The sequence below is a fragment of the Capsella rubella genome, unplaced genomic scaffold, assembly GCF_000375325.1.
Source record: "Capsella rubella cultivar Monte Gargano unplaced genomic scaffold, Caprub1_0 scaffold_8, whole genome shotgun sequence".
Lineage (NCBI taxonomy): Eukaryota > Viridiplantae > Streptophyta > Magnoliopsida > Brassicales > Brassicaceae > Capsella > Capsella rubella.
The window spans coordinates 9,172,025-9,199,156 of NW_006238916.1; the positions used below are offsets into that span (position 1 = coordinate 9,172,025).

Here is a 27,132-nt window from a genome sequence, read left to right on the forward strand (position 1 = left end):
CTTAGAGAACCGGGATATACCTTATACTTTTTTTAAACCAATTTTGGTTTATTCCGGTACGGTTTGTCCAAACATGTACCTTTCATTATTTCTTATTATAAGTAGTACCAAAGAAATGCAGTTTAAGAAAAAAACCATGATTTTTTTTTTTTTTTTTGTGAAAATAATATAGAAAACATACATATACTACATGTATCATCATCCTATTACAAACTTAACAACCAAAGAAAGATGAGACATGAAGTATATACTAAAAATGAAATAATCTATATTCAGCAGCTATGGTTCTGCATAATAATAAGAATCCGACTATCATTTTATGGGATGGGGAAGCCTCCAACGTGCCCACTAGTATGTCTACCAGTATGGGGAAGGCTTCGAAGTGTACACGTGTGTACGTTAAATGGGCTAGGCCTAGGTTTCTCTAACTCTCTATGTTATTTAGTTAGGCCTTTTACTGACGGGCCAGTGAAATTTTAATGAATGGGGTGATGCGAAAAACGTAGTTGAAGAAAAAACAAAAAAGATGTCTGAGCCCGGGTTCGAACCGGGGACCTCTAGTGTGTGAGACTAGCGTGATAACCGACTACACCACCCAGACACTGATATGTCTGTTCAACTGTCAAAGTAATTCATACCTTTGCTGCAAAACTGGAATTGAAAGTGGAGATATAAATATCTTTAAGCTCATGGGATGAGAAATTGAAAGTTTGAAATTGTGTTTGATAAACAAAAGAATAGTATAACTAAAGAGATAGGGATGATTTGTAATGATTGAGATGAAGATTAATACTATATAAATCAGGAATGACTAATTAACAGAAAAAAGTCTTTTTCGAGCCACGAGTATAAGATTCCAAGTCTTAGTTTCGTGGCCAAGAATGGTTGGATGGGTTACAACAAGCTAATTACAACGTAAGCCTTATCTTACAAGTTTTTGATTTGTTGAATCAAATTCCGAGTCTATCCCATTTATTGTCAATGAAAATTACAATAACGTATAGCAAAGGAACAGTGTATATGACTAGCTACTATGAGATTTTCAGAAATATCTTCTACTAAAGAATTTATGGACACGTAATCTATATTATTATTTTTCCTACTGATTGGTAACATTATATTGCGTTTTTTTTTTTTTTTTTTTTTTTTGGCGTTGTTACTTGTTACTTGTTTTAGTTGTTACTAATGTTTGTTTAATGTTTTAGTGTTTTAGTTGTTACTTGTTAGGTTCCAATATAAACAACACAAATGTTTGTTTTTTTTTTTAATTTTCGTAGTTTCTTGAGTTGTACAGAAATAAAGTTTCAAATCAGTACCTGTTCGGTTTCTTACGTACGGTAACCGAATTTATATGCTTATGTATTAAATGAATGTTTTAACGTTCTTAAGCTAAACCTTATCATGTTACTACAAAAGATATTGTTGATATTATGCATGCGGGAAATATTGATGCTATATATATGTTGCCTTTGCGTATAGTAATTAATAAATATCAAGTAGTTATAGCTCCGTTAACATCATTATTAAGGAGAAAATTATCGAATTATTATTATTATTTATTATTTTGGTCAAATAAAGAGTGTCCTATTATATATTGCTCTTGAAAGATATTAGTCGTTGACTTGTGTATATATATAATAGTAATAGCTATTAGTATTAGCCAATTAGTGATCCGTACAATAACGAAACAATTAAAAAGAAAAAAGGGATAAAGAATTTCAAATCACATGTAATCGCATCACAAATCTGACAACGAATGAATTATAATATTTTTCTGACAACGAATGAATCATCCGCCACTTCACTCATAATATTTTTCTTTGTTAATAAACATTCACGTATACATGTATAATCTTCAAAATCTGTTACACAGCAAAAGAGTAAAGCATGTCTAACAAAACACAATTGAGATATACAATAGTAGAATTCTAATTAAACTGCATGTCTGAGAAATTACGAAGTTTAATATAATGGCACGATCACAATAAATAAGCACTATTGAAAATTTGAATAAAAACAGAAATATACAACAAACCAAGTAACCAACCAAACCTGAAAATAGGGCAGAAACTAGGAAACGTGTAGTGTAAACATGTCGAGACAATTGCCAAGTGGATAATCAAATGATGAACATTACCACAAAAACAACGTCCCAGATCCATTATTAACGCCACAGTTCATTACACACTTGCCTAAAGCCTAAAGCAAAAACTAATACTACGTTCTTTCTTGTCTCTTTATGAGTTGTTGTTATTTATGAATATAATCACTAAACAATAATAAATTCCCACATAAACATAACAAACTAATAAATAAATTACTTAAATATCCTCACAATACAGGGGTTTTATCGGTAATTCAGACGTTTAACCACTCTCCCTCCTGTGTTACCTCCTCCTCTGTGCGGCAAACAAAACCGCCGCGACGGAGGGAGACGGCGGTTTGCGAGGATTACAATCTCCACCTCAGGGGCAGTTCTGTAAATTTCCATTTCATTTCAGTTGGCCTTGAGCATCTCCTTGTACCTAAGAATAGAGTCGAGTCTCTGTAGTTTCAGCTGCTGTTTGAATTTGTTTATGAAATCCGAAGCTTTCGCGTCGACGCCGTTTTCGCCGTCGCCGAACGATGTTGTTCTTTCGACTCTCGTCGTATCTGGTCTTCTCCGTTCGACTGATTCCACCGTCTCCGCCGCTTCCTCGTGGTTTGGGGTGAAACCGAAACCCGATTTCTCGCTCGCCGATTTCGTCATCTTCGTCGAAGCTGCTTTCTTCTTCTTCTTCACCGGTTTTTTCGACTCCGATTTGCTCCTCACGTGCTTGTGCTCTTCTTCGTGGACAACCGGACCCGGGTTCTGATCCGATTCCGGGTCGGATCTGTAGAAGGATGATAGCTTGATGGATTTAACCCTTTCTAAGATAGACGGAGCCCGAGTTAAAACGGGCGGGTCGATCAGATGATTGTATCCGGATCCAGTTGGTTGATCTTCCTCCGGAATCCTGAATTTTGAGATATCAATTGGGTCAACCCGACCCATCCGTGTCGGAGTATTATCGATTCGGGTCGGTTCATTGTGATGAGTATAATCATCATTCACCTCCTCCGGGTTATACTGCTGGAATTTGAAGTAGGACATGTTGATTGATTTGACCCGATCCAGAAGAGACGGAGCGCGTTGTAACGGAGCCGGATCCAGGTGTCGATCCGGGTGGGAATAAGAGTGAGAGTGAAGATCCGACCCGATTACTTCATCTGGGTATTTGAAATAAGAAGACATGTTGATGGATTTAACCCGCTCCAAAAGAGAAGGAGCGCGTTGTAACGGTGGAGGCGGATTCGGATCCGGGTATACATGAAGATCCGATCCGATCACGTCGTGGTGAGCCGTTGCGGAGAAAATCTCAGTTTCCGGATGAGGAAACTTGTAGAGATGGAAATTGATAGACTTAACACGGTCGATGATAGACGGAGCTCTAGCTAAAGGAGCCGGAGCATGACCCGACCCGAAACCATCGTGATGTTGCTGGTGGTGTCTTTTTGATGAACCAGAGCCGAGTCGAGACGTTACGACGATGGTGCCGATCATAAGATTGAGAAGGAGGAAAAGAGTCGCCGGAGTGAACCATGTCGCGACGGTCGATAGTAACTCCATTTTTATTTTTTTTGGGGTTGTGTTTTATGTTGGTGTTGTCGGAAGGAGAAATGAGCAAAAGGAGTATATTTATATTTGGATTTTATTTTTTGTTTTTTTTAGGTTTTTCTTTCTTCTTTATTTTGCAAACTTCTTGAGTATTGACTGTTATTTTTTTGGGTCTTTTATAATGGTTTTTGTTTTGAATTTGGAAACGTCGGAAATATTTAGAGTTAATGTGTTCACATGAGACGCACGTGAAATTTTATTTCCTCTATTCATAGTATTTCTTATAAAGTTATATTTTTAGCACTTTGTGTATAATTTTACAATAACAGCTCATTATTAATCAGACTAATTTTTATTAATGGGTAAATAATAGTAAACCAGTTATTGATGATGACTTCGTGAAAATCACTAATGCAACGTTTCCACCGCACATGAAAATACGTTTTACAGTTAGAATTTTAATCTTTGTTTTTTTGGGAGTCGGGACTCGGGAGGTGGGAACAGATTTATTTTATACTGTACTATAGTATTAATTTTGTTGCTAGTATATCATTTCATTTGATTGTCATTGCATAATAAACAGTTGATAGCGTAAAACATCTTTAAATGCGGTGAAATAAATAATGCAAAAAGGCTAGGGTAGAATGTAATGGAAACGAGCTGGAAACAAGTAAAATAGAGATGCTCTCTTGTTCTTTTGACCAGCGCAAAGTTATATGTGTAGGGCTCTCTCATCTTTTAGTGTGAAATCAATATAAAGTTCCAAAATTATTGTGACAGGAGAGACATCCACTTTTTTCATTGTTGTTTTAAAATATTTTGAGTGTCTTAGACCAACTATTTCAACACGTTTTTTCTAATCTAAAGCTTACAACTTACAACTAACATCACACATGTTTATCGTGTATAATTGTTTTCGAGCTTGACCTAGCTACGGGTTTCCTGGTCTGGTCTCAAAATAAATGAATGAGTGATTCTTGAGTTGTGCTACTTTTGTAAGTAACTTGTAAATCCTGTACTATGTAAATGGTTTTTTTTTTTCTTTTTGTGTTGGTCGAGAGACTCGAGACACTGCATGTTTGCATACAAAGATTTCGATTAACTGTTTCAACTGTGTTTTTAATTACTAATGATGAAGGGGACGCGAAGTAAAGTTATACCAAGATTGACGTTGTAATTGCACATATTGTGCGTGTGGTTACGTGGAACACACCAGTTTTTATATATTTTTATTCGAATTAAGTGGATACCAAATAGTAAAATCAATTAACAATTGTTCGAATATTTTTCTGAAAAGCAATCTCAACCATTTAGCTTAGTTTAGCTGCTATTTGGATAGTGTTTTAAGTTTTGATGAAATAAATATGACTACTCCAAGTTGAACATGTATATAATATAGAAGAAGAAAAAAAGAGAGGTTGGTCTATCTTTATTAATGAAGAAGTGTAAGATACTGGATATGGATGTAGAGTAGAGAGCTAACTTGAAAATGCAATGACTCGTTTCTAATTTTATTAATTTTGAATTTCTAAATCTATGTGTTCTTCTTTGAAATAAATAAATTAAAAGAAGACAACATTTTTTGACCAAAAAAAAAAGACAACATTTACTCAAAAATGTGGAGTCGACGATATCGCGTGGATGCTAGCTGCAACGCCGACCTTATTACGACGGTTGACTTCGCTTTCTTACAAATATTATTTGAAAATACATTATTATATATAAAAATTGGTCCACTAATACACGTCTCTTAAAAGTTTATATTTTATATAAATGTTATAATTTGCATACTTGCATGTATCTGGCTACTCCCACATGGGTAGCCATTGCAGCATTTACTATAACGATGGATAACAAACAAATATGGACTTTATTGTGATTCAGTCAGAAAGTTTCATTTTCATAGATTTATGACTTTTCCTTTGATGAAAGAATATGAAAGAATTAATGGTCCGGCTTGAGTTATGTCGTGGACGAAATGGGTTAGATTGGCAAAAAGCTATCTTCATTTTAGGTGAGTTGATTCGATTTCGGTGTCTCTATTGAGATCGGTTCGAATGCATGTATCATTGGATTTTATTTTTTCTTTGATAGTGACTTGGCTACTACTAGCTACTCTAGCTACTAGAATCGTCCGTTAAATAATTTTTTTAGTATATATGTATATACATAAGCACATATGATATCATCTAATATGTTTCCTACGAAATATTCTAAACTAATCTCTCAAATTAAACATATGTTGTATAGTTTACTAGTTTAGAGTCCGTACGTGGATTGTTTGTTAACCGTGAACATCGACAAGTAGGTAAGGCACGTACGTACGTAGTCTCGATTGGACTGACTACTTCGTCCCATCCCTATACCTTTTAAATTTTGATTTTGGGATATCTTAATGATAACTTTTTAAATTGTCATTTGTCTCATTTCGCTATAATATAATATTAGAATATTACATATTACATCTTGTATGTGTCACGTATGTTTTCTATGTACATGTAATATTGACCCTTATGAAGTTGCAAAAGCAACAGCACATGCAAACTTACAAATCACACAAGGAAAATGGCACTAAAGAATGAAGGGATATAATTCACCAAAATAAAAGATAACATTCTTTAAAATTGTGGTTACTGGTGTCCAATCCGATAACTCCAAAATCTAGTCCACTATTTATTTCAAAGGAAAAAAAAAACTATTTATAAGATATAACTAAACAAACTAATATCATCAGTTCGTTTATATTTTGCAAGTGTTTGCTCGAACAGAAAGTTTATCTTTGGTGACAATATGAACTTTGGTTAAGAGTCGAATTCTTGGCGTGGCATAATATTCTAAAAACTTATTATAACAAGTTTTCTTTGTATCAAACCAGACAAATTTTGGATTAAGTGTAGACTGTGCTTCTCAGTTCTGATCAGGATTTGAAAATATGATTAGAATTTAAAACGAGAATTCCACTACAAATAAGAACATAAGTGCAGCAACAAAGCTATTTAGGCCTCATCATGATAAATATAAGTTAATTTCAACAATTTACTATAAGGTACTAGAGCTCTAATTAATAAGGATTCGGAAGAGAGAAATAAGAAAGGTGGAATACAACCGAGGCTTTTGGTCTTCACGGTGAGGATTCTGGTGATGACACGGCCGGCTCAACTTCAGCAGGAATCCGAGTGAAGGCAACTTCGGGTATGGACATGTAACCAGATCCTGGACCCGTTACGGTGAACAATATAGTAGGTAACTCTGCAAGCACCAACATATATAATCCATTAAAGAAAGAGAGGCTAATCATCTGAAACAAATTAAAGCCAGCCACTTGGTTCGGAAAACATATCAAAACAAAGAGAACAGCAAAAAGATTCACCTGGATCATCATCATACAATGGAGCAGGAGGATCCACTTGAACTGCAGCAATCTCTGTATCATAACCACACACTAGTTTACATCCAAAACACAATCGCTTACATTCTCAAGTAAAGGCATTTTGAGAATGTTCAAGCACACCAAATATTCCGAACAAAACCATAAGCCAAAGAAGTATTCCTGAAAAGTCCATCATCAACTAAAGGCAAATATCAACTACTCCAAAGTTGTTAACCATCAAGCCAAATCAGAAGAGCAATCAAACATTAATACCTTCAACAGTTGGTTTGAGCCTGAAGATATAAATCTCACAGAAGGTTGGTCCACAGAGGCGAACATTAGTTTGATAAAGTCTAGGCTCGAGATTGGATGATGCCAAATCCCGAGCCCAAAACGTCACCCAATACAAAATACCAGCACACCACCTGTAACTTGCCGAAACGTGATCCACGAACTCAATCCGACTCCCCTGCAAGTATAAAACATTTGTGAGCGAGTAAGAAAAAGAAAAAAAAAAAACATGACAAACATTGCATTATATCGACAAACCACTGACCGTATCAACATTGTGTTGGGTAATAGCACGGCAAGCCACGTCACGGATCACTTCATCATTGGTACTGTACGCAGCAATACGATATGGGTCCATGATAGGCCTGGTTTCGAACTCATAGTCCAATTTATCCCAATCAATCACGAAACCCTAAACCCCACACAAACAAAAAGAGTGAGCTATAAGCTGGGTATATACCTCATCTTGGATTTCAAGGGAGAATTTAAGAGATATATATATATTACCTCGCTCTTATGGAACTGGTAGTAGTATAAGATGTACTGTCGTACGTATTCATCGTCGTACGGGTCGTACTTCCGGAGTTCTCGGCGTTTGGAGGCGGGATTCGATTCTTCTGAGCATTTTTCCAACCTTGGCTTCTTCGGAATGTGCAAATACTCCTTCGTCAACACAGTATTGGCCATGATCGGAACCCTAAATTCAGCTTCTCAGCGAGGAACTAAGACAATCGCCTGTGGAAGACCACATCCATAAAAAGACACGAAAATTTAATTTATACGTAACGTGTAATAAGGATATTTCGTAGTTTATACTGACCGTAAAAATAGTAAAATACGCATAACAATTTTTTAATATCTTAATTAATGAAAATTCGCACGTGAAATTAAAAGTGAACTATGCGAATTAAGATTCCCTGCTTAGGAAAATCGTTGCTCAGGCCTCAATCTATGTATTTGGAAGCAACGGAATAATCTTCTCCACAACAAACAAGTCATTCCCCCGGCCATCATCTTCAAGAATCTGGACCGTGAGATCATCAACACCGTCACTGCTAGAAGGCATCGTAAAAAGTTTAAAAACTTGATGGCTTTCTGGATCTGATCTACTAGCTTTGCTATTCTCATCTTTGCTTCCTTGTTTTTTATCCTAATTTTTGCCAAGGAACCAAGCTTTAGGTTACATGTTTGTAAAATCTAACTCTCTTTCATCTATATGATATTTACCTACTTAGCAAAAAAAAAAAATTAAAAGTGAACTTTTCGGACTTTATAGTCCATAAAAGGCCGGACAGACACGATAAGAACGGCCCATGGCCTTCAGCGCAAATCGATTCGTAATTGTCATATGTTAGGGAAAATTTGGATTAAATGTAGTAGACTAGGCTTCTCAGGATTTGATAATATGATTAGAATTTAAAATAAGGATTCCACTACAAATAAGAATATATATAAGTAGGAATGGAGCTATTTAGGCCAAATCAAATTGACTTCACTGCCAACACCAAAATTTCCGTTTTAAGGGCTAAGAAGATGATATTTCATTGCTAAACTGTTTATGTATTTTTCTTTTTTTTCCTTACAGATGGATGAGTTGAAGAAGAAATGTAAAAGTTGGAAGCTATGAATGAGCAAAATTAGATACATACATAATCATAGACAAAGTCTTTTTAGTAGTTGGATTATGCAAGTGGCGGTATATCTACAATCAACTTCAACCGTATCAGAGAAACTTCAGAGCGATCTATATATATATATATATATATATATGGTTTGGTTATATTTTAACTAAATTTAAAAACTTTATGTTTTGGTTATATTTTGAAGTATGATGAGTTTTAAAACTTTCATTTATTAACATTTTTGAATATAAATGAAAGTTTTGGATGTAAGAACTTTTTATCGGAAACTAACAACTAAAATCAATTTTACAAAAAGTTTTGACATAAGTTTATTTCTCTTACATATAAGAATTATTTTTGTTGAGTGCGATGTATTTTGCTTTGGCTCTTAAGAAATTATGATTAAATCAGAAAATCATACATGCGCATTTTGTACAAAACGTAAGTATATTATCTAATTTAGTTAGTTTTTGGTTTTTAAATTTTTATATGATAAATCTTATTCAAATATACATATACCTCTAAATCAATACTCTTAAGGTAGATGATTTGCATATCTCACGGATGTTAATGATGCTGAGCTTCGCGCAATCGTGAGACAACAACCCGTGATTGGGATATTGATGAATCCTGGAGCGGAGTTTAGTAGTATTGGATCCGTAAGTTTCTATAACTTGAAAGTCTACTAAGATACGTTTATTTAATATCCTTTTGGTAGATGCATGAGTAACTGTTTCCTAAATTTATAGATAATTTACCGATCACCAGTTGGATCTGTGGATCGATCTTTCCACCAAGTCCTTATAGTTGGGTATGGATTCGATTCCGACAATAATCCTTACTGGAGCATCCAAAATTCGCATGGTGAAGGATGGGGAAAAGGTGGCTTCGGTTACGTACATCGTCGGATCAGAAACGGTCAAGGATCAGAGTTTTTTGTGATAGAGTATCCTACGATACATGGCTACCCTAGAAGCGACTAATCAATGAAAGAGACTAAGAGAGAAACTAATGCAGCGCATTGATCCCACTTTAAGAGTCTTTTAAGTTCGATAAGGATTTGTGTTTTTCACTTTTTCTTTTATTTTGACTTTGTTTTTTATTCGTATTAGGAGTGTTATTATAACCTGGCTGAGACTTTTCCTTATGGTTTAAGAATTGCAAAGGAACTTGTGATAGAAGTAATTGATTAAAATATTTAAACACTGAAACCTAACAAACTGAAGAGACTAAGCTTAAAGGTCATTCATTGAGCAATCCCTGGATTTGACAATGATTGTGAATTTCGAATGGGTACAGACAATGTGCTGATCAATCTGAGTAAAGACAATGGGTGTGACTGGAAGCAACCAAACACTGTTCAAATTGTCTACTACTACTAGCTACTACATGGCCCATGAAACTTTGTTTTGAAATATGAAAATGTGCCTCAAGATTTAATAGTTGCATGTAACAAGCTAACCGAATTTTAGAATTATATACATAGGGAGGACACTATAGTTTTTGAAATATGAAAAGAACAAGCAAAGTCTGTTAAGGTAACAACAATTTAGTACCTAATAATCAACAAATTCACTCAAACTTAAAAACCAAGTCTATTGCCACAACTAGAAAAAACAAGTTCATAATCATGTCAATCAAATATGAATAGTTCAATCTTTTTTATCATCAGCCCAAGGAGAACAAATCTTTTCCAGCCCCTTTCCAATAGAGCATCCGAATCCAGCTCTCTCCTTCTCCGGTGAGACAGACCGAGAAGTCTTATGTGAATCACAAGACTTAGGTGAATCAGAACCCTCTGCCTCATTTTTCTTGGGATGGATAGTTTCAATGACGGCCTCGATCTCTTCCTTGGCTCTCTCGAAAACATTAGGAGCCTTCACTTCATCCACAGGAGTGTTCTCATTGATATCATCACTCGTTCCATGAGTTTCTTTGTGATGATGGTGATGATGGTGATGTGGTTTCTCCTTCTGGAACAGCGATCTGAGTTCTTCCCTCGCCTTTTTGATCATGTTTGGTTTTTTCTTTCCATCTTCTGTCAACCATGTGAAACAAGATTTGAGCCAATCACAACACAACAAAATCAAGAAATGATCACACAAGTTCCACTCTGTAGTGTTCATGTTCTGTTACCCCAATCAATTGGGTAGAAACCAAAACCCAGTAAATCTAGAGACTAACAAGCAAAGAGTTTGCTATCCGAAACATACTTCACATGATTTGCAATGATGAGAGAGAAAAACTGAACCTGGTTTCTCTGATCTGAACTCCGTTTTGTCAGATTCCTCCCTGAAACAGAACGTATAACGCATAAGCAAACTCCTTTACACACTAACATAAGCATTGCTTGATAATGAAAATGATGAGAATAGCTTTAAAACAACAAACCTCGAACCCTTGCGTTGATGAATAGCTCCAATAACAGCATCAAACTCCTCTTTTGCTCGTTCGAACATGTTTGGCGCTTTCACTTTGTTCTCATCAATCTCAGCAGGAATCTTCTTGTCCGAACGATCTTCATCACCTAAAACACACACACACACACAAAAAAAATCATATAACAATGGACAGACAAAACGAATCCACATTGTGTTGTTCAACATTATACAAAACACATCCAATCAAATATTCCCAGAACATAAAACACAAAGCATCGCTAATAACGTAGAGGATGGATACTCGTCGATTAAGCTCAATAAATAGCCAGTAAACCTCAGAAATATTCAAATTCGCTTCTAATAATCTCAACACAAACCGATAGATATTTCCAAGAAATCTAGATTCATACATGTAAAGATTTCATCCAACCCAATAAACCACACAAGGGGAAAACAATGATTTGAATTAATCCTAAAATGATCGATATAAATCACCATTAAACCCCAGAAAAAAATTTTAAAAAAAATCTGGGATTATTCATCAGCTCAGAATCAGAAACGCTAACCACAAAATCAATCAAGAGCACGATTTCATCGCATCACAATTATTCGATAAAGAGTAAATAAATAAAATCAACTTAAAAGGACAAGAACAATCGTATCACCGTAATAAAGAAAACCTGAGAGAAGAATTATACCAGAAACTGTGTTGACACCAGTCATCTTCTCCTTGCTTGGGACGATGGTTAAGAGAGAATGAAGAGAAATCGATGAAACCTAGGGGTTTGTAGGGTTTTTATCTCAGGACTCGAAATTGGGGAAAAACAAATAAAAAGGCATGATTTTTACTACACAAGGCAAACAACATCGGAATTGGTCTTCATTTGAAACATCTGTAATAAGCCAGACTGGATTAGTATTATCTTGGGTCCCACACTTTTATGTGTTTATGCTAATTAAAGTCACTAATCCTATCTTATGCCTTCTTTATTTCTTAGTTTAGTTAGACCGCCACGTCACTATTTTCTCATGGGCCTTTTCAAGCTATGTATCATGGCCCGATGTATGTTTGATCCATTGTTGGGTTTTTTTTCCCTTGCCAATTTAATGATTTATGATCTTTCTTTTTTTTTTTTTTTTTTTTTTATAATTCCTGAGTGAAGATAGTCGATTTCTATAAAGTCGATTATTAACTATATTAATAGTTGAGTGACATTTCTTATCATTTTAATAAAACATATATGTTTAAGAACTATAAAACGAAATTTGTAAACTACTGAGTTCTTGGAGGTAGAGTGTAATTAGCGATTGAATCATCATTACATACCCTAGCGAATTAGATAGTTATTTTTTACCGTCACAAAATGTAATAACAGTGGAAGTAACACTTTTTTGAATCATTCTTTATTACTTTTATTATTAATCTGAATATCTCTTAGATTATATATTAGCATTATATTATTAATAATAATAGAAACTTGATTGATATATCGAAGCATAAGCATATATTCAGATTGGTGTACATCATGAATTCGTTGCATCTCACAAGATAGTACAGCATGAGTTTGTCTTCTTTCCTCGCTTGTAAAACATATGTCCACGCAGAAAGAAAAAAAAGCACACCAAAAGTTCAGTTTCTCGTGAACCCAACATAACATTAAAACATGCACAAGTTACTTTATATATATTGACAACACGTCCAAGCTCTAGTTCATGTTCTATCATTTCTATCGAGTTTACAAACTATGCTCAGAGACTGAGACAAGGTGAAAATAATATCGATCAATCTACAACACTAGAAATTTATGTTGCTAGTATGTGTGGTGGTATAGAATGTTACCTGCGTTTCCATGCTCAAATCGTGGCACTTCTTTATTAGGAGTTCCAGATTTTCCCCTGGGTCTAGAATTTTATCAATCTGCAAATACAGAAAAAAAGTTTACAGGAAGACAGAAACATACATCATATACGCAAGACAATCTTCTTGTTTTGAGGTTTCACAGAAGAGACAAAGCTCATTGACAGAATAACATATTATTTTAGAGAAACATTTATGAATATTATATATGGTCAGTCCCGTCATCTGTTATACTATAAAACTTAGAACATATATAGAGTACAAGGAAAGACCGAAGACTATACACACTTACATAGATAATCATCTTCTCCTTCAACTCCTTGTTTAATTTCTTCAGCTCATCACATTCTCGCTCTAATTTCAACAGCTCATCATACTATGTTGGACCATGAAGATTATAATTAATTACAAGGAAAATTAATAACAAAATCCATTTAAGATCAAATCTACTCACAATCAATATTTGATCATAAAATTATGAGACTAGCTAGTAATTAAAAATTAATTCATGAAGAATCATTCGATAGGGGATTTATAATAATGTCCACTTAATTTGAGATTAATTATTAGCTACGGTTCTTAACAAGATTCACAGGTAAAATAAAAGTGGTTGCACAACTGAAGTGAGGAACCTGAAAGTTGTTTAAGGGTTCGGTTAAGAATGGGCTTGTATGCTTGACACCGATCATCTTCTTCTTGCTTTGACCCTCCATGAGAAAATTGAGAGAACTCAATGAAATCTAAGGATTTGTAGGGTTTATATCGTTAGTAAAATTTGTGGGAAAAAATTCATGATTTACACGAGCAACAACATAGAAGAACTGGTCTAATTTGAAAACATCTGTAATAAGTCTGGATTAGCATTAATGTATATATGCTAATTAAAGCCACTTAGAGCAACATTATTGGGAGTATATTATGTTAATATTGGCTCTTAGCATTAATTTAATATTGAATCTGTAAGAACATTTTAAGAAAAGTTAGTTTTGTCTCTTAATATTGATTCTTAGCTTTTGTATTTAATTTAAAACAAAATTAACCTAAGATACTCCCAATAATGTTGGTATAATCCTGTCTTATGTACTCTTTTCTTAAGAGGGTTATTCAGTTTAAAAGACTTTAGATTCTTTCAATATCTAATGTTATTCAATTTATATATTAGTTTTAGAATGCTATTAAATTTTAGTGTTATTCATTTATTAATTAGGATTGTGTTAATAACAATATAATCTAATACAAAGAAAAAAAAGTGAAGAAACAAATCTCACCTTTTTTTTTGTCAAAAAAATACTCTAAATTCATGGTATGCCACATCACTATTTTCTCATAGGCCTTTTAATGCAAGTATCATGGCCCAATGAGTTTTACGTTTGATTCACGTTTTGTTTGTAATTTTCCTTGCCAAAATTTATTTTTTGTTGGATAGTTTTTTTTTTTTTTTTCTTAACTTGAGAGAATCAATTTTCACATATAGTTAATGAACTGATAATAATTTGAGTGACATTTCTTATATATTTAATATATATATATATATATATATATATATGTTTAAGAACTATAGAACACAATTCGTAATTAGTTATTGGAGGTAGAGTGCGCAATTAGGTATTTTGATTGAATCATCATACATGCTCTAGCGAAATATAGATAGTTATTTTATGGTGTGTAACTTGTTTGAAAGTAGTCATTGTGGTTGAAAATTCTAATTGGAGGTTATACATTAAAATGCAAATGTATTCGTAACGTGTTTCGTGAATAAGAAAATGGTATAAAATTGTATATCAAAAATTCCAAAACTCTCACAAAAATAAAATGTTTCGACGGTTTCGTGACCTTGCAGTTATCCGACGTAATTAATTTACACTCTACGTCGCTAGCTCTAAAGTTGTGCAGTTTTTAGACATCCAGTTTCAAACTTTGACCTATTGGTCTTAGGTGAAGCCGAGACAAAATAGAAGAATGATATTATATCGTTTACTATAATTTACTCATATAATATGAAACCGACATTGAGAAATGTGACCGGCTCGTGGACAAAAGAGAAGAATGAATGGTCATATTATATTAGTAAAATATCTCATACAAATATGAAATCGATATCTAAAATGTGGCTAGCTAGTGTTTTCAATATATATATAATCTAGACTTCACGATCACGCATTTTGTAATGTAGTTAACTAGTATCTTTCACCCATTCGAAAACTTTAAGAACTAAAACGACAGATAAAAAGAAAGTAAACCAGAATATTCAAGTCTAGATCCACGTAATTATAGTCTTATTTGTTGACCAGACCAATGTTATAAGTTACAATCCATTACTTGGGGATGGTGTTTTACTTGGTAAATAGGGCTGGCATAAAGCTATACCTAAACCCTTTTGGTACGCTTCGAGTAGAGTCTTCTCAGTGCCGATAATGAAATTAGATAATTATTTTAATATAATCAATTAATTCTCTATAACTCTCTAGTCTCTTATATATACGTTGTTTAAAGAGTATTGCGATTGTTAAAAAAAAAGTTATCATTGTTTTACGGGTTCGAACCCGCATTTTCACTCTGTTTTACTCTTTAGAAAGCTTTGACAAATGTTATCAAAATTGGATGCTGATCTTGAAGGACTTAATCCAATACTCCTGGATTCATATATTCAAACGTCTTGGTTACAACTTATGAAAGAAACACTACCATATTAACCAAGTGTATGTAGCTTTAGTACTAATCGTTATTGTCTTTCCAATGAATTGCTCTCTAAAACTCAAGGTTCAAACATTGTATAGTGAAGACATATTTTTTCATTTTTATGTGGAAGCATTCGAAGACCGGCCATGAATACAAATGATACGGAATCATTATTTTTTGGTCCAACAGTTTTTCATATGATTTTTTCTTAACCCAAAGCAATTTTTAGGGCTGCCGTATTAGCATGACAATTAAATATTTTAAAGTGTACGTCATATGAAAATTATTAGAGAAGACAAGGATTATTTTTGTATGCGTAATGGTTGTAGACTTTGTAGAATATATCACACAATTGTGTTCTTTTTGTGTCGTGTAAAAGGTGACCAAGTGAGATAGATAAATGAGACCAACAACTTTTAAACTAACGCGTACGTTGCTGTACAATTTCAGTAGATATATAACAAGAAGAAGAAGATGAAACTCTTTTGAGAAAAACACAAAAGTAAAAGGACTTGACCTGACCGCAATTGGTTGACTCTGCATTTACACCATCTCACGACCCTGAACCGGTTTTGGTGCTCTTTTAATATGTCTTTATCAAATGCATACTTATATATATATTTGGTTGCTTTCTTTGACGGTCATAAATCATAATATTTGTTTTATTAAATCATAGTAGTGAGGTGTTCAAAAAGAAAATAAAAAAATAAAAAATCATAGTAGTGAATTCTTATTTATAAGAGCATCTCCAAAGGGAGATGCCTATTTTGAAGTGTTAAACAAATTTTTATTAAATTTAATGATTAATTTGAATTTGTTGAACTCTTAAAAAATAATTGATTTTTCTTCTTCCAATGGTGAACTCTAATAAAGTGTTTTCTTCAAGTTGGCTATTGGAATTTGGGAATCGTCTCTTTTCATTTGCATTATCACAAAGCTTCTGTTTCTAGCTTCTTTGGTGTTTTATTATATCTGTGACGAGGGATACGGTGTATGAACACTAATCGTTTTTGTTATCTCTGTATTTTGTTACGAGGGATATGATGTTTGTCTGACGAAATCAAAATATATTGAATGGCTTTGTTTGTCTCTGTTTCTCTTCCCAGACCAAGAATGCAAAACCTTTTTTTTTCTTTTTCCTTCTTTACAATTATAAACCAATAATAACGTGACACGTGGCTTTAAGGAGTGGCCCTTAAACTTGTTAATTTAGCATCGCTCCTAAACATTAAACCATTTATTGATTTATTTTTAATCACCCAAAATCTTTATCACCTCCATAATTTTTATTAAACATCTCCCTTTGGAGATGGTCTAAAGATGTTTGGACCACTGAAAATCGATTTAACCACAACTTTTCTTAATCATTTTAACTTTTGCACTATCATAATCGTAAACATATACATTATTTAAAGTTTAGTGACCCACACTCACCAAACTCGAATGTTTTAGATTTGATTTGACTTGTGTGTAAAACTCTTTAACCAAGCTATGATTTCTTTTACAATGGTTTATAATTTTAAAGGTTTAACCGTCTTATATTTAATTAGTCCAACCAAAGACGAAATTATTGATATAGGACATATATCAATATACTTTTGTGTTACCGTCAAAAAATGTAAACAACAGTTGCATCTTTGATTAAAAATCATTCTTTATTTGTCTAGCTAAATAAAATTACAAGTTTAATCTTCAAATATAAACAGCTATAGCTGAATAATTCAACATAATGATTTGAATTCACAATTATCTACTTAGGTGTGGAAATAACTTAACCATAATTTTGTTGTTCATCTTATAGCTTTGATGGATTGGTTTGTTTCAATAGCAAAAAAGCACACAAATCAAGAATATTTAATAACTGTTTTATCCTTAAGTAGGTAGACAACAGAACAAATCCGTTGACCGCAAGAAAAAAAGAAAGAAAAAAGAATGAGGTAGAAGAAAAATATAGAAATCCATATAAGTTGGGAATTGTATAACAAGTTAACAACAAAAAATAAAAAATCCGACGACGCATTCAAAGACGTCCCCACACGTTCCGTGCGTAACGCCGTGCGTATGTTTATCAAACACGATCGATCACATTCACATACATATATGCAATGTTAAGTAAAGTGAGTATTAATGTGTTTGCAACTCCTAAACAGTGTTATCATCACTACGAGTCTACGAGACGACGTGTTCAAAGTTTCCCTACACGCTAGTATGTATACAAACCATTAACAAATAAATCTAAATCAAGAGCTCGTGTGGTTTGATTTTTTTTTTTTTTTAATGGGATTTTATGTCCGAGGAAAACGTAAAAACTTTGAATCAAAGACTCGTAGAATAATCTTCACTGCGTGTCCTAAGGTCCAATCCCAAATTTTGTTCTCACCCCAAAAACAAATTTAAACTAATAATTACATCATATAGCCATTAATATATATAGACGACAGATGTGCAAAGAAGAGATATAATCAGAACACAGAGTTCTTCTTTTTTGTCTTTGATAAGTGGTGTCTCTGTTTTTAACAAAAAAACACATTCGACGTAACTTCTTCAGATTGTTAACACTGTAAGTAGCTTCCTCAATCTTTGGATTTCAGTCGTAAATCCATTTCTCATTTCTACATCTTTTGTCTGAGTCATTACAAAATTTTTACAGGTAGCTTTTATATAATGGCTTTGTCTTTGGGATACTTACAACGAGACAACAGTTTCAAGAAAGACTCAAAACAGTGTGAAACACCGAGAATTCGTAATAATAACCCAGTAAACATGTATCTTGATAAGACTTTATCGTTCAAAGATTTGGTTAATCAGGGGAACAGTGACAAAGAAGAAAACTTCGGGGTCAAAACGAGAAGAGGTATAAACTTGAAAGGTCCTAAGCCAGATAACATGATTCTTGAGAGGAGTCTCTCGTTCACGAGCCTAGTCCAAGTGGATCACGTAGAAGACGACGACGAAAGAGGATCGTCTCCGAAGCGAAGGAACAGAGGAAAAATGGGGAATTTAACGGCGTTGAGTTTACCCGCACCGACGCCGTTTTGGTCTCCTAGGCCTTCGACGGAGCTCGACGCCGCCGCCGTTACGTTACAAAAGGTTTACAAGAGTTACCGGACACGTAGAAACCTTGCTGACTGTGCAGTGGTTGTTGAAGAGTTATGGTACGTTGAGTTCTATATTATTTATGAAATGACCCCGTTACTTTCAATTTAGTAGATTTAACCCCATGTGTGTGTTTGGTTTAGGTGGAAAGAATTGGAATTGGCAGCGTCAGAACCGAACAGAACCAGTGAGAAACCGGAGTCGGCTGTATCTAGGTGGGCAAGAGCTGGAACAAAAGCAGCCAAGGTAATTTAATAATTTTAATTAGGATACTAATTAATTAATTAATGTCGTACATTATCATGAATTATTTTGTTCTTTGGTGTGTTCATATATAGGTGGGAAAAGGATTGTTGAAAGATGATAAAGCACAAAAATTAGCATTACGACATTGGTTAGAAGCCGTAAGTTTCGGCTTTTTCTTTAATTTACTTTGATATTGACATATTATTACTTTGGTGTATAAATAGTATTTATTCTTTTGGGTACAGATTGATCCAAGACATAGGTACGGGCACAATTTACACTTGTATTATGATGTTTGGTCAGCAAGTGAGAGTACTCAGCCTTTCTTCTTCTGGTAAATTTAACATGAAACTTTGGTCAATTTTTTTTTATAATTTATTTAAAAGAATTAAAACAGAGCTGATTTGATAGCAAACCTTTTGAATGATACTAAAGGTTAGACATTGGAGATGGCAAAGAAGTACATCTCTCCAAATGTTCAAGAATACTTCTTCAGCGCCAATGCATCACTTACCTTGGTCCGGTATGTAAACCCTCCTCTTCTTATTTGGTTAGTTAAGTTTCCGGTTAATGAATTACAAGAATCGATTTTAACTTTTGGTTTTAACAGAAAGAGAGACAAGCTTACGAAGTGGTGGTTGAAAATGGGAAACTAGTCAACAGACAAACCAAGAACTTCGTGGAGACAATCGAAGGAACTAAATGGATCTTCGTGTTGAGCACGACAAGAAGACTTTACATTGGTCAGAAACATAAAGGTCGGTTTCAACACTCGAGTTTTCTCTCCGGCGCTGCCATTACCGCCGCCGGTAGAATTGTTTCAAAAGACGGAGTTGTAAAAGCTGTGTGGCCGTACAGTGGTCATTATCTACCGACGGAGGAGAATTTCAGAGAATTCATCGGTTTCTTGAGAGAAAACAACGTGGATCTCACTAATGTCAAGGTAATTATGCTAATTAAAGTTTTCTAACTACGCAAAATAATTAAAACTTTGCTATAAAATGTTTTAACTAATTAATTATTTTTCTAGATGAACGCGATTGACGACGATAATTATATGGTCACAAAAGACGGGAGCACAAAGCCGTCGAAGGTGCTGACGACGAAGAAATCGGACGGCTCAGATGAAAAGAAACGATTTTCGTGTAAGTGGAGTACTGGAAATGGTCCTAGGATCGGGTGTGTGCGTGACTACCCAATGGATCTGCAGACTCGAGCGCTTGAACAAGTCAACTTGTCTCCTCGTGTGGTCAACGGAACAACTGGATTATATGGCCCAATACCTTCGCCAAGACCCAGTCCAAAGATTCGTGTCTCTCCTACACTATCTTGCATGGGTCTTCCAAGCCCCAGGAACTAATTTTCTCATATTTTTTTCTTCCTAGTTTAATCAGTTTTTCTAATATTCCTTTTTGGTTATTTTTTTTGTATTCACCTAATATTGGGTGATTCTTTAATTAGAGTACAACTTGTACTCATTTAAAGTTTAATTTTACATGTATATTTTTTGGAGGTTTCTATAACCTTTGATTTACTTTGTAACACTTTTTCACATCGATATCATTGTTTTCTTCAGAATAATGTGTAACAAGTATAATGACTACTTCGTCGTGGAGAACAGTTATTTATTACGACCGACCAAAGTATTGACTATTTTTATAAAATCTCCTCGTACGACGTATGATTAGAATTTAGTAGCGCCGAGTAAAAGTCAAAATACGGAGAAACAAAAAATAGTCACGTGCGGATTACGTTTTAACTATAAAGTATTTGAGAGTATTTGGAAATCACGTGACAAACGATCTTTACCGCTCACCAACGGCACGCGTAGCTCTCACGCTTGGTGACCCATTTCTTACTCTTAGCCAATCCCAAATTAATTCTCAATTTTTTTTATTTTCTAATTTTTTAAATATTTCAACTCTACGCGTGTAGTACTAGTAAGTTTCGAATACGAAACTAAACCGGAAAATCAAGAACCGGAACCGTTATGGATGATATGACAATGGTGATAGCCGTTAATTAATCCTTTAGTTAAAGTAATTAGTGAATGATATATTGGTTTTTCATAACGTATTCGTTTGAAAATTTGAAATGATTTATAGATTTGTGATTAATGGAGGATAATTGTCAACCGGTTTTTTCGGTTTACCTAACCGGGATATATGGAACCGTGCAAAAGCTGAAGGGAATAATAATTTACCTGGAAGGAAAGAGAAAAAGAAAAGGAAAAGAGAGGAGAGAAGAAAGAAAAGGAAAAGACTCAAACTTTGAGAAACATCTTCATTCTCTTCCTCCCTTTTTATCCTCGTTTTTTTCAATTCGCGTGAAGAGAGAGAGAGAAGAGAGAGGTAAAGCAAGAAGAGAGTCCACATTATTCTTCGATTACGAATCTTTGTTCCAGATCGTGAAGAAGAAGAAGAAGTTGGAAGAATGAAGATGATGACTATTGGCTTTCCCTGTTCGTCCTTGTTTCAGCCCTAATTCTGCAGAATTTGGATCTTTTAAAAAAAAATTGTTTTTGTGGGTTGGAGCTGCTGATTCCGGTTGATTAAAGGGTACAAATTTGTTTTTTTTTTTTTGGAAAGAGAATTTAAAGTTTTCTCCTTTAGAGCCGGCGTTGAAGGTTGAGGGATTATTATAGTTTAGGGTTTTGTAATCTGAGTTTGGTGATTATCAATGGAGCCTCGTGTGGGAAACAAATATCGTCTTGGTCGGAAGATCGGAAGTGGTTCATTTGGAGAGATCTATCTTGGTTCGTCTTTTTCTTCAATTGGATTTGTTTTTACTCTTTAGCAATGTTGTTGAGTAGTTTTTCTCTGGGTTTGAAATTGCTAACTTTGTCCTTGTAATGTCGTCTCTTTAGGTACTCATATTCAAACGAATGAAGAAGTTGCAATCAAGCTGGTGAGTCTTGTTGCAAACTTTGTTCTTTTTTTTTACTTGCTAGCATCATCTGGAGATTTTAATTTGTACATAGAGACAATGTAGTTTGTTTACTATAAAAAGGAATGACGGATTGACTTCTGGAGTTAGATTCGGAAATTGGTTAGAGCTTAAAATCATTTAATGAGCTACTTGAATTAGATCAACATATAGGATACTTTGGTACAAAAGTCTATTCTTCAATTATTTCTCTAAGCTTCTGTCTTATGGATAATGTATATCAATTCAGTATGTTTTTTTATTGCCAGGTTGGTTTTGTTACTGCTACTGAGGGTTCTCTCTTCTTCTTTTTTTCCAGGAAAATGTGAAGACGAAACATCCACAGCTGCTCTATGAATCGAAGTTATACAGAATTCTACAGGGAGGAAGTAAGTTTCATTTCTGATTAACAATCTAATAGTTCTTTGTTCTATCATTCTATTTGCTATTTTCTTAAACATGTCCTTAATCTCTATTTAACCGTTGTTTATGGCAGCTGGTGTACCAAATGTGAAGTGGTTTGGTGTTGAGGGTGACTACAATGTTTTGGTGATGGATTTACTTGGGCCTAGTCTTGAAGACTTGTTCAATTTCTGTAGCAGGAAACTTTCCTTGAAGTCAGTACTCATGCTCGCAGATCAAATGGTAGATCACTGTTGTCTTTATATGTGGCTCTTTTTCCTTAGATTAGTTATACTGATTGACTTTGTTTCCTTCCTTTACGTACAGATAAACCGTGTTGAGCTTTTCCATTCAAAATCTTTCCTTCACCGAGATCTTAAGCCAGACAATTTTCTTATGGGTTTAGGGAGGCGCGCAAACCAGGTTTCCTTCACCTCTATCTTCGTTTTTTTTTTCTTTCATTTTACTTTTGAGTATATCTGAATGACTTCTTTTTCATATTTTTAAAGGTATACATCATCGACTTTGGTCTTGCTAAGAAATACCGAGATAATACTACCCACCAGCACATTCCTTATAGGTGAGATAATTGAATCAAAATGTTACCAGTCTTTGTGTCTTTTCCTAATTACAAATCAAAAATTTACTGTCATTTCCTTTTCTTTGTAGAGAAAATAAGAATCTCACTGGAACTGCAAGGTATGCTAGTATGAACACTCACTTGGGAATTGGTAAGCTTGACACAAACCTGTTTTTGATTCTTCAGGTTTTAATGCTCCCAACATTGTCCTTGTATTAATTTAATGTCTTTTATCTAGAGCAAAGCCGAAGGGATGATCTAGAATCTCTTGGTTACATTCTCATGTATTTTCTTAAAGGAAGGTGAGTAATATTAACTACATTCCCGTTTATTTCACTTTGTTTGTCTTCTCATACCTTGTTGTATTATGTGGTGGTCTTGTTTTAGTCTTCCCTGGCAAGGACTTAAAGCTGGAACCAAGAAACAAAAGTATGAGAGAATCAGTGAAAAGAAAGTCTCGACATCAATTGAGGTAAACTTTCAATCACAAAGTTGATCCTTTATTTCTAACTTTTAACTCTTTTTTTCCGTAACAAATTGCTCATCTTTCTCCAGTCCTTGTGCCGTGGTTACCCATCTGAATTCGCATCTTACTTCCACTACTGCCGTTCGCTTCGATTTGATGATAAACCAGATTATAGTTATCTCAAAAGAATATTCCGGGATCTCTTCATTCGCGAAGGTTTTGAAACTTTTAATTTTTCCTTAAAATCCCCATGTTTTCCAAACTCCGTGCTTTCTGACATTCTCTCTTTTGCCAGGGTTTCAATTCGATTATGTCTTTGACTGGACCATATTGAAATATCAACAGTCACAACTAACAGCTCCTCCATCCCGTGGCTTAGTAAATCCTGCGGTTGGAACTAGTGCGGGTTTGCCTCCCGGACTAACCAGCATCGATAGATACACAGGTGAGAATTGTAAAAACTTACGAGCTCTTCAGCCAATCGAATGTTTAAAACTTAGAAAGTTTAAAGCTTTGTTTGTTTGTCTGTTTGAAGGCGAGGAAGAAGGAGGGAGACCACCAATGGATTCATCACGAAGGAGAATGTCAGGAGCTCTTGAAAACTCTGGCAACTTGTCATCAAGAGGCCCAATGGTATGAAACATTGCTCTGTTTCTTGGTTTTTTTTCTCTCTCTCTACACAACAAACACTGTTCTAGCGATATCTAAATACTATTCACAATTTAAACAGATGCCAAGCTCGTCGCTGTTTGCACAATCAGCAGGATCATCAAGGAGAGTAACGTCAGAAGAGCTACAAAGATGCCGTACCGGGGCCGGATTAAGAAACTCTCCGGTGATTACAACGTCGGAAGGGAAGAGATCTTCTTCAACCAGAAAACATTATGATTCTGCAATCAAAGGCATTGAGACCCTCCAAGTCTCCGACGAAAGGTTTCACCACCACTGATCCATCCATCGCTTAGCGGAGTTGTCGTATTTTGTTCAGAGCTTTTTCTTATATATTACAAAGCTTTCGACTCTTAAATATTGGAGAAACGAGAAAAGTTCGCTGATTTTTTTTTGTTTTCGTCTTTTTATTTACTTTTTCTAAATTTCATTACTACGAAGTGGAAATTAAATTCAGTGTTTTGCAATTGGATCATCGTATATATTATTAAGCTATAGTAGCTTTTAGCATCAGTATAAATGTATTTTTTTCAGCAATACGAGGCCGTATTATGTATTGTGTGATTTGAGGAAAAGGATAAATCCAATATAGAGTAAAAGAACGGGGTTAAATTAAAATAAAAAGGAATGTAGTGGGGGCAAAATGCAATATACAAGAAATATGAGATAGAACTATCCGGCCTTCACACATCACACCCGTGTTCATTTCCGTATTCGTTGTCCTCTCGGAAGAGTTTGCTCGTTGTGGAACCCTAATCTCGTTGATTTCGAATCTAAACTCGAAATCAATAAAATCGTTCGAGAGATCTGCTACTTCTCTCTTCAAGGATCTGTAATCGGTGCGAATAGGAGGAGTCTTCAGCTCGGGCGACATCGGTGAGTCTTTTTAATTCTTTATCGTTTCTCTTTTGATTTTGTTTTCGTAAGATCTGATCGTTTGTTAGTATAATCACTGGGTTTTCTCCCGTTAAAGTTCACGAGTAACCTAAGAACATGGAAAATTTGATCTGTCTTGCTTGATTTAGCCTGTGCTTTTTACGTATTGAGTTCGATCTCGGAGGGATTGACTTAGAGATGTTACATTTTGGAGGAGCTTACAAAGAGTTAGCTAGAATTGCGTTTGGCGATTTGCCCGATGTTGATTATACGCTTGGTTTGTTGTTGTTTTTACTCGTTATTGTTCTCCTGCTTAGCTTGTTAAGTTTTGTAATTGTAGGAAATGGCAGACAACATCTCAGCACCTGGCTCTGTAGAAGAGAAAGCAGATCAAATTGTTGAAGCAAACCCACTGGTTAAGGATGATACTTCACTGGAAACCATAGTTCGGAGGTTCCAAGATTCAATGTCAGAGGCAAAGACGCATAAGTTCTGGGAGACTCAACCTGTTGGGCAGTTTAAGGATATTGGGGATACGAGTTTGCCTGAAGGCCCGATTGAACCTGCAACTCCGTTATCTGAGGTCAAGCAAGAGCCATATAACCTTCCCTCTGTTTATGAATGGACCACTTGCGATATGAACTCTGATGATATGTGTTCAGAGGTGTACAACCTTCTCAAGAACAACTACGTTGAGGATGATGAGAATATGTTCAGGTTCAATTATTCCAAGGAGTTTCTAAGGTGGGCACTGCGTCCACCTGGTTACTACCAGAGCTGGCATATTGGAGTCCGTGCCAAGACATCGAAGAAACTTGTTGCTTTCATCAGTGGTGTGCCAGCAAGAATCAGGGTGCGTGACGAGGTTGTGAAAATGGCAGAGATCAATTTCTTGTGTGTCCACAAGAAGCTCAGGTCTAAGAGACTTGCTCCTGTCATGATCAAGGAGGTTACTAGAAGGGTTCACTTGGAGAACATATGGCAAGCAGCTTATACCGCAGGAGTTGTACTTCCCACACCAATCACCACATGCCAATACTGGCACAGGTCATTGAACCCGAAGAAGCTAATCGATGTTGGGTTTTCAAGGCTTGGTGCGAGAATGACAATGAGCAGAACCATAAAACTCTACAAGCTGCCAGATGCACCGATCACTCCGGGCTTCAGGAAAATGGAACCACGCGATGTCCCTGCTGTTACACGGTTGCTTAGGAACTACCTTAGCCAGTTTGGAGTTGCAACCGACTTTGATGAGAATGATGTTGAGCATTGGCTACTCCCGAGAGAAGATGTGGTGGACAGTTACCTAGTAGAGAGCCCTGAAACTCATGATGTCACTGACTTCTGCAGCTTCTACACTCTACCTTCAACTATCCTTGGTAACCCCAACTACACAACATTGAAAGCTGCTTATTCTTACTACAATGTCGCCACACAGACTTCCTTTCTTCAGCTGATGAATGATGCGCTCATCGTGTCAAAGCAAAAGGGTTTCGATGTGTTTAACGCGCTGGATGTGATGCACAATGAGAGTTTTTTGAAAGAGCTGAAGTTTGGTCCAGGAGATGGACAGCTCCATTACTATCTCTACAACTACCGATTGAAAAGTGCCTTGAAGCCATCAGAACTTGGACTTGTGCTCTTATAAGCACAATAACTTGCTCTGATGGGTATTAGTTTGGTATCAACCAACTTGAAGTTTGGGTGTTTCTTTTTTGTGCTTCTTCCATTTGAACTGTTACTGCTTCCATGGGTTACTGAAACTGAGTTTTAATTCTTTTGGCAATGCAATTTTTGAATTTCTGGACGTGCTTTAGTTACTTCCCTTGTTTAGCCCATCTTAGTGTGCTTCTAAAACGACGTAGGTGTGCCTTTAGATTGCATTTAAGTAACTTTAGATTGCTCGAACCAATAAATTCAATACACGTGTCTCATATTATTAGGGAAGGTCTAAGAAGGACGTTTAGGCAGACATAAGCCAATAAGAGAATTACACGTGTATCCATTGAAGAAGGACGTTTAGGCAGAGATACA

General features: G+C 35.1%; 6 protein-coding genes and 1 non-coding gene across 10 annotated transcripts; 3 read left to right on the forward strand and 4 right to left on the reverse strand.

Moving 5' to 3' along the window:
* Positions 1-527: 527 nt before the first annotated feature.
* TRNAV-CAC lies at positions 528-601 on the reverse strand. The gene has a single exon. It is a non-coding gene; the product is annotated as a tRNA-Val (tRNA).
* A 1,378-nt stretch (positions 602-1,979) lies between these two features.
* LOC17877131 lies at positions 1,980-3,864 on the reverse strand. Its single transcript, XM_006279676.2, has one exon. It carries the CDS (start codon positions 3,647-3,649, stop codon positions 2,498-2,500), a length of 1,152 nt encoding a protein of 383 aa, XP_006279738.1. The 5' UTR covers positions 3,650-3,864; the 3' UTR covers positions 1,980-2,497.
* A 2,694-nt stretch (positions 3,865-6,558) lies between these two features.
* Positions 6,559-8,315, reverse strand: LOC17874670. 2 transcript variants are annotated; one of them, XM_023790061.1, is made up of 6 exons: positions 8,180-8,315; positions 7,806-8,033; positions 7,564-7,710; positions 7,281-7,476; positions 7,008-7,061; positions 6,559-6,886 (listed from the first exon to the last, which is right to left on the reverse strand). In XM_023790061.1, the coding sequence occupies exons 2-6, from the start codon at positions 7,983-7,985 to the stop codon at positions 6,759-6,761; spliced, it is 705 nt and encodes a 234-aa protein (XP_023645829.1). In that variant the 5' UTR covers positions 7,986-8,033; positions 8,180-8,315; the 3' UTR covers positions 6,559-6,758. The 2 variants fall into 2 exon arrangements, 1 of the variants encoding a protein (XP_023645829.1); XR_002835504.1 differs by having other exon boundaries at positions 6,843-6,886; positions 7,008-7,187.
* A 2,055-nt stretch (positions 8,316-10,370) lies between these two features.
* Positions 10,371-12,161, reverse strand: LOC17876445 (DEAD-box ATP-dependent RNA helicase 42). 2 transcript variants are annotated; one of them, XM_023783557.1, is made up of 4 exons: positions 12,000-12,161; positions 11,312-11,447; positions 11,172-11,212; positions 10,371-10,955 (listed from the first exon to the last, which is right to left on the reverse strand). In XM_023783557.1, exons 1-4 carry the CDS (start codon positions 12,022-12,024, stop codon positions 10,573-10,575), a joined length of 585 nt encoding a protein of 194 aa, XP_023639325.1. In that variant the 5' UTR covers positions 12,025-12,161; the 3' UTR covers positions 10,371-10,572. The 2 variants fall into 2 exon arrangements, with proteins under 2 accessions (XP_023639325.1, XP_006281142.1); XM_006281080.2 differs by having other exon boundaries at positions 10,371-10,958; positions 12,000-12,158.
* A 6,150-nt stretch (positions 12,162-18,311) lies between these two features.
* Positions 18,312-20,758, forward strand: LOC17876367 (IQ domain-containing protein IQM5). The gene is made up of 8 exons (XM_006280287.2): positions 18,312-18,398; positions 18,489-18,993; positions 19,078-19,180; positions 19,273-19,338; positions 19,426-19,514; positions 19,616-19,703; positions 19,791-20,123; positions 20,211-20,758. The coding sequence occupies exons 2-8, from the start codon at positions 18,503-18,505 to the stop codon at positions 20,538-20,540; spliced, it is 1,500 nt and encodes a 499-aa protein (XP_006280349.1). The 5' UTR covers positions 18,312-18,398; positions 18,489-18,502; the 3' UTR covers positions 20,541-20,758.
* A 644-nt stretch (positions 20,759-21,402) lies between these two features.
* On the forward strand, positions 21,403-24,735 carry LOC17875094 (casein kinase 1-like protein 12). Of its 2 annotated transcripts, XM_023780240.1 has the most exons (14): positions 21,403-21,738; positions 21,825-21,935; positions 22,047-22,087; positions 22,425-22,494; positions 22,602-22,750; positions 22,835-22,930; positions 23,017-23,087; positions 23,177-23,238; positions 23,326-23,389; positions 23,475-23,559; positions 23,643-23,769; positions 23,849-23,998; positions 24,089-24,186; positions 24,284-24,735. In XM_023780240.1, the coding sequence occupies exons 2-14, from the start codon at positions 21,860-21,862 to the stop codon at positions 24,500-24,502; spliced, it is 1,308 nt and encodes a 435-aa protein (XP_023636008.1). In that variant the 5' UTR covers positions 21,403-21,738; positions 21,825-21,859; the 3' UTR covers positions 24,503-24,735. The 2 variants fall into 2 exon arrangements, with proteins under 2 accessions (XP_023636008.1, XP_006282246.1); XM_006282184.2 differs by lacking the exon at positions 21,403-21,738 and having other exon boundaries at positions 21,749-21,935.
* A 181-nt stretch (positions 24,736-24,916) lies between these two features.
* On the forward strand, positions 24,917-26,908 carry LOC17876268 (glycylpeptide N-tetradecanoyltransferase 1). The gene is made up of 2 exons (XM_006280429.2): positions 24,917-25,098; positions 25,439-26,908. Exon 2 carries the CDS (start codon positions 25,442-25,444, stop codon positions 26,744-26,746), a length of 1,305 nt encoding a protein of 434 aa, XP_006280491.1. The 5' UTR covers positions 24,917-25,098; positions 25,439-25,441; the 3' UTR covers positions 26,747-26,908.
* Positions 26,909-27,132: the final 224 nt, after the last annotated feature.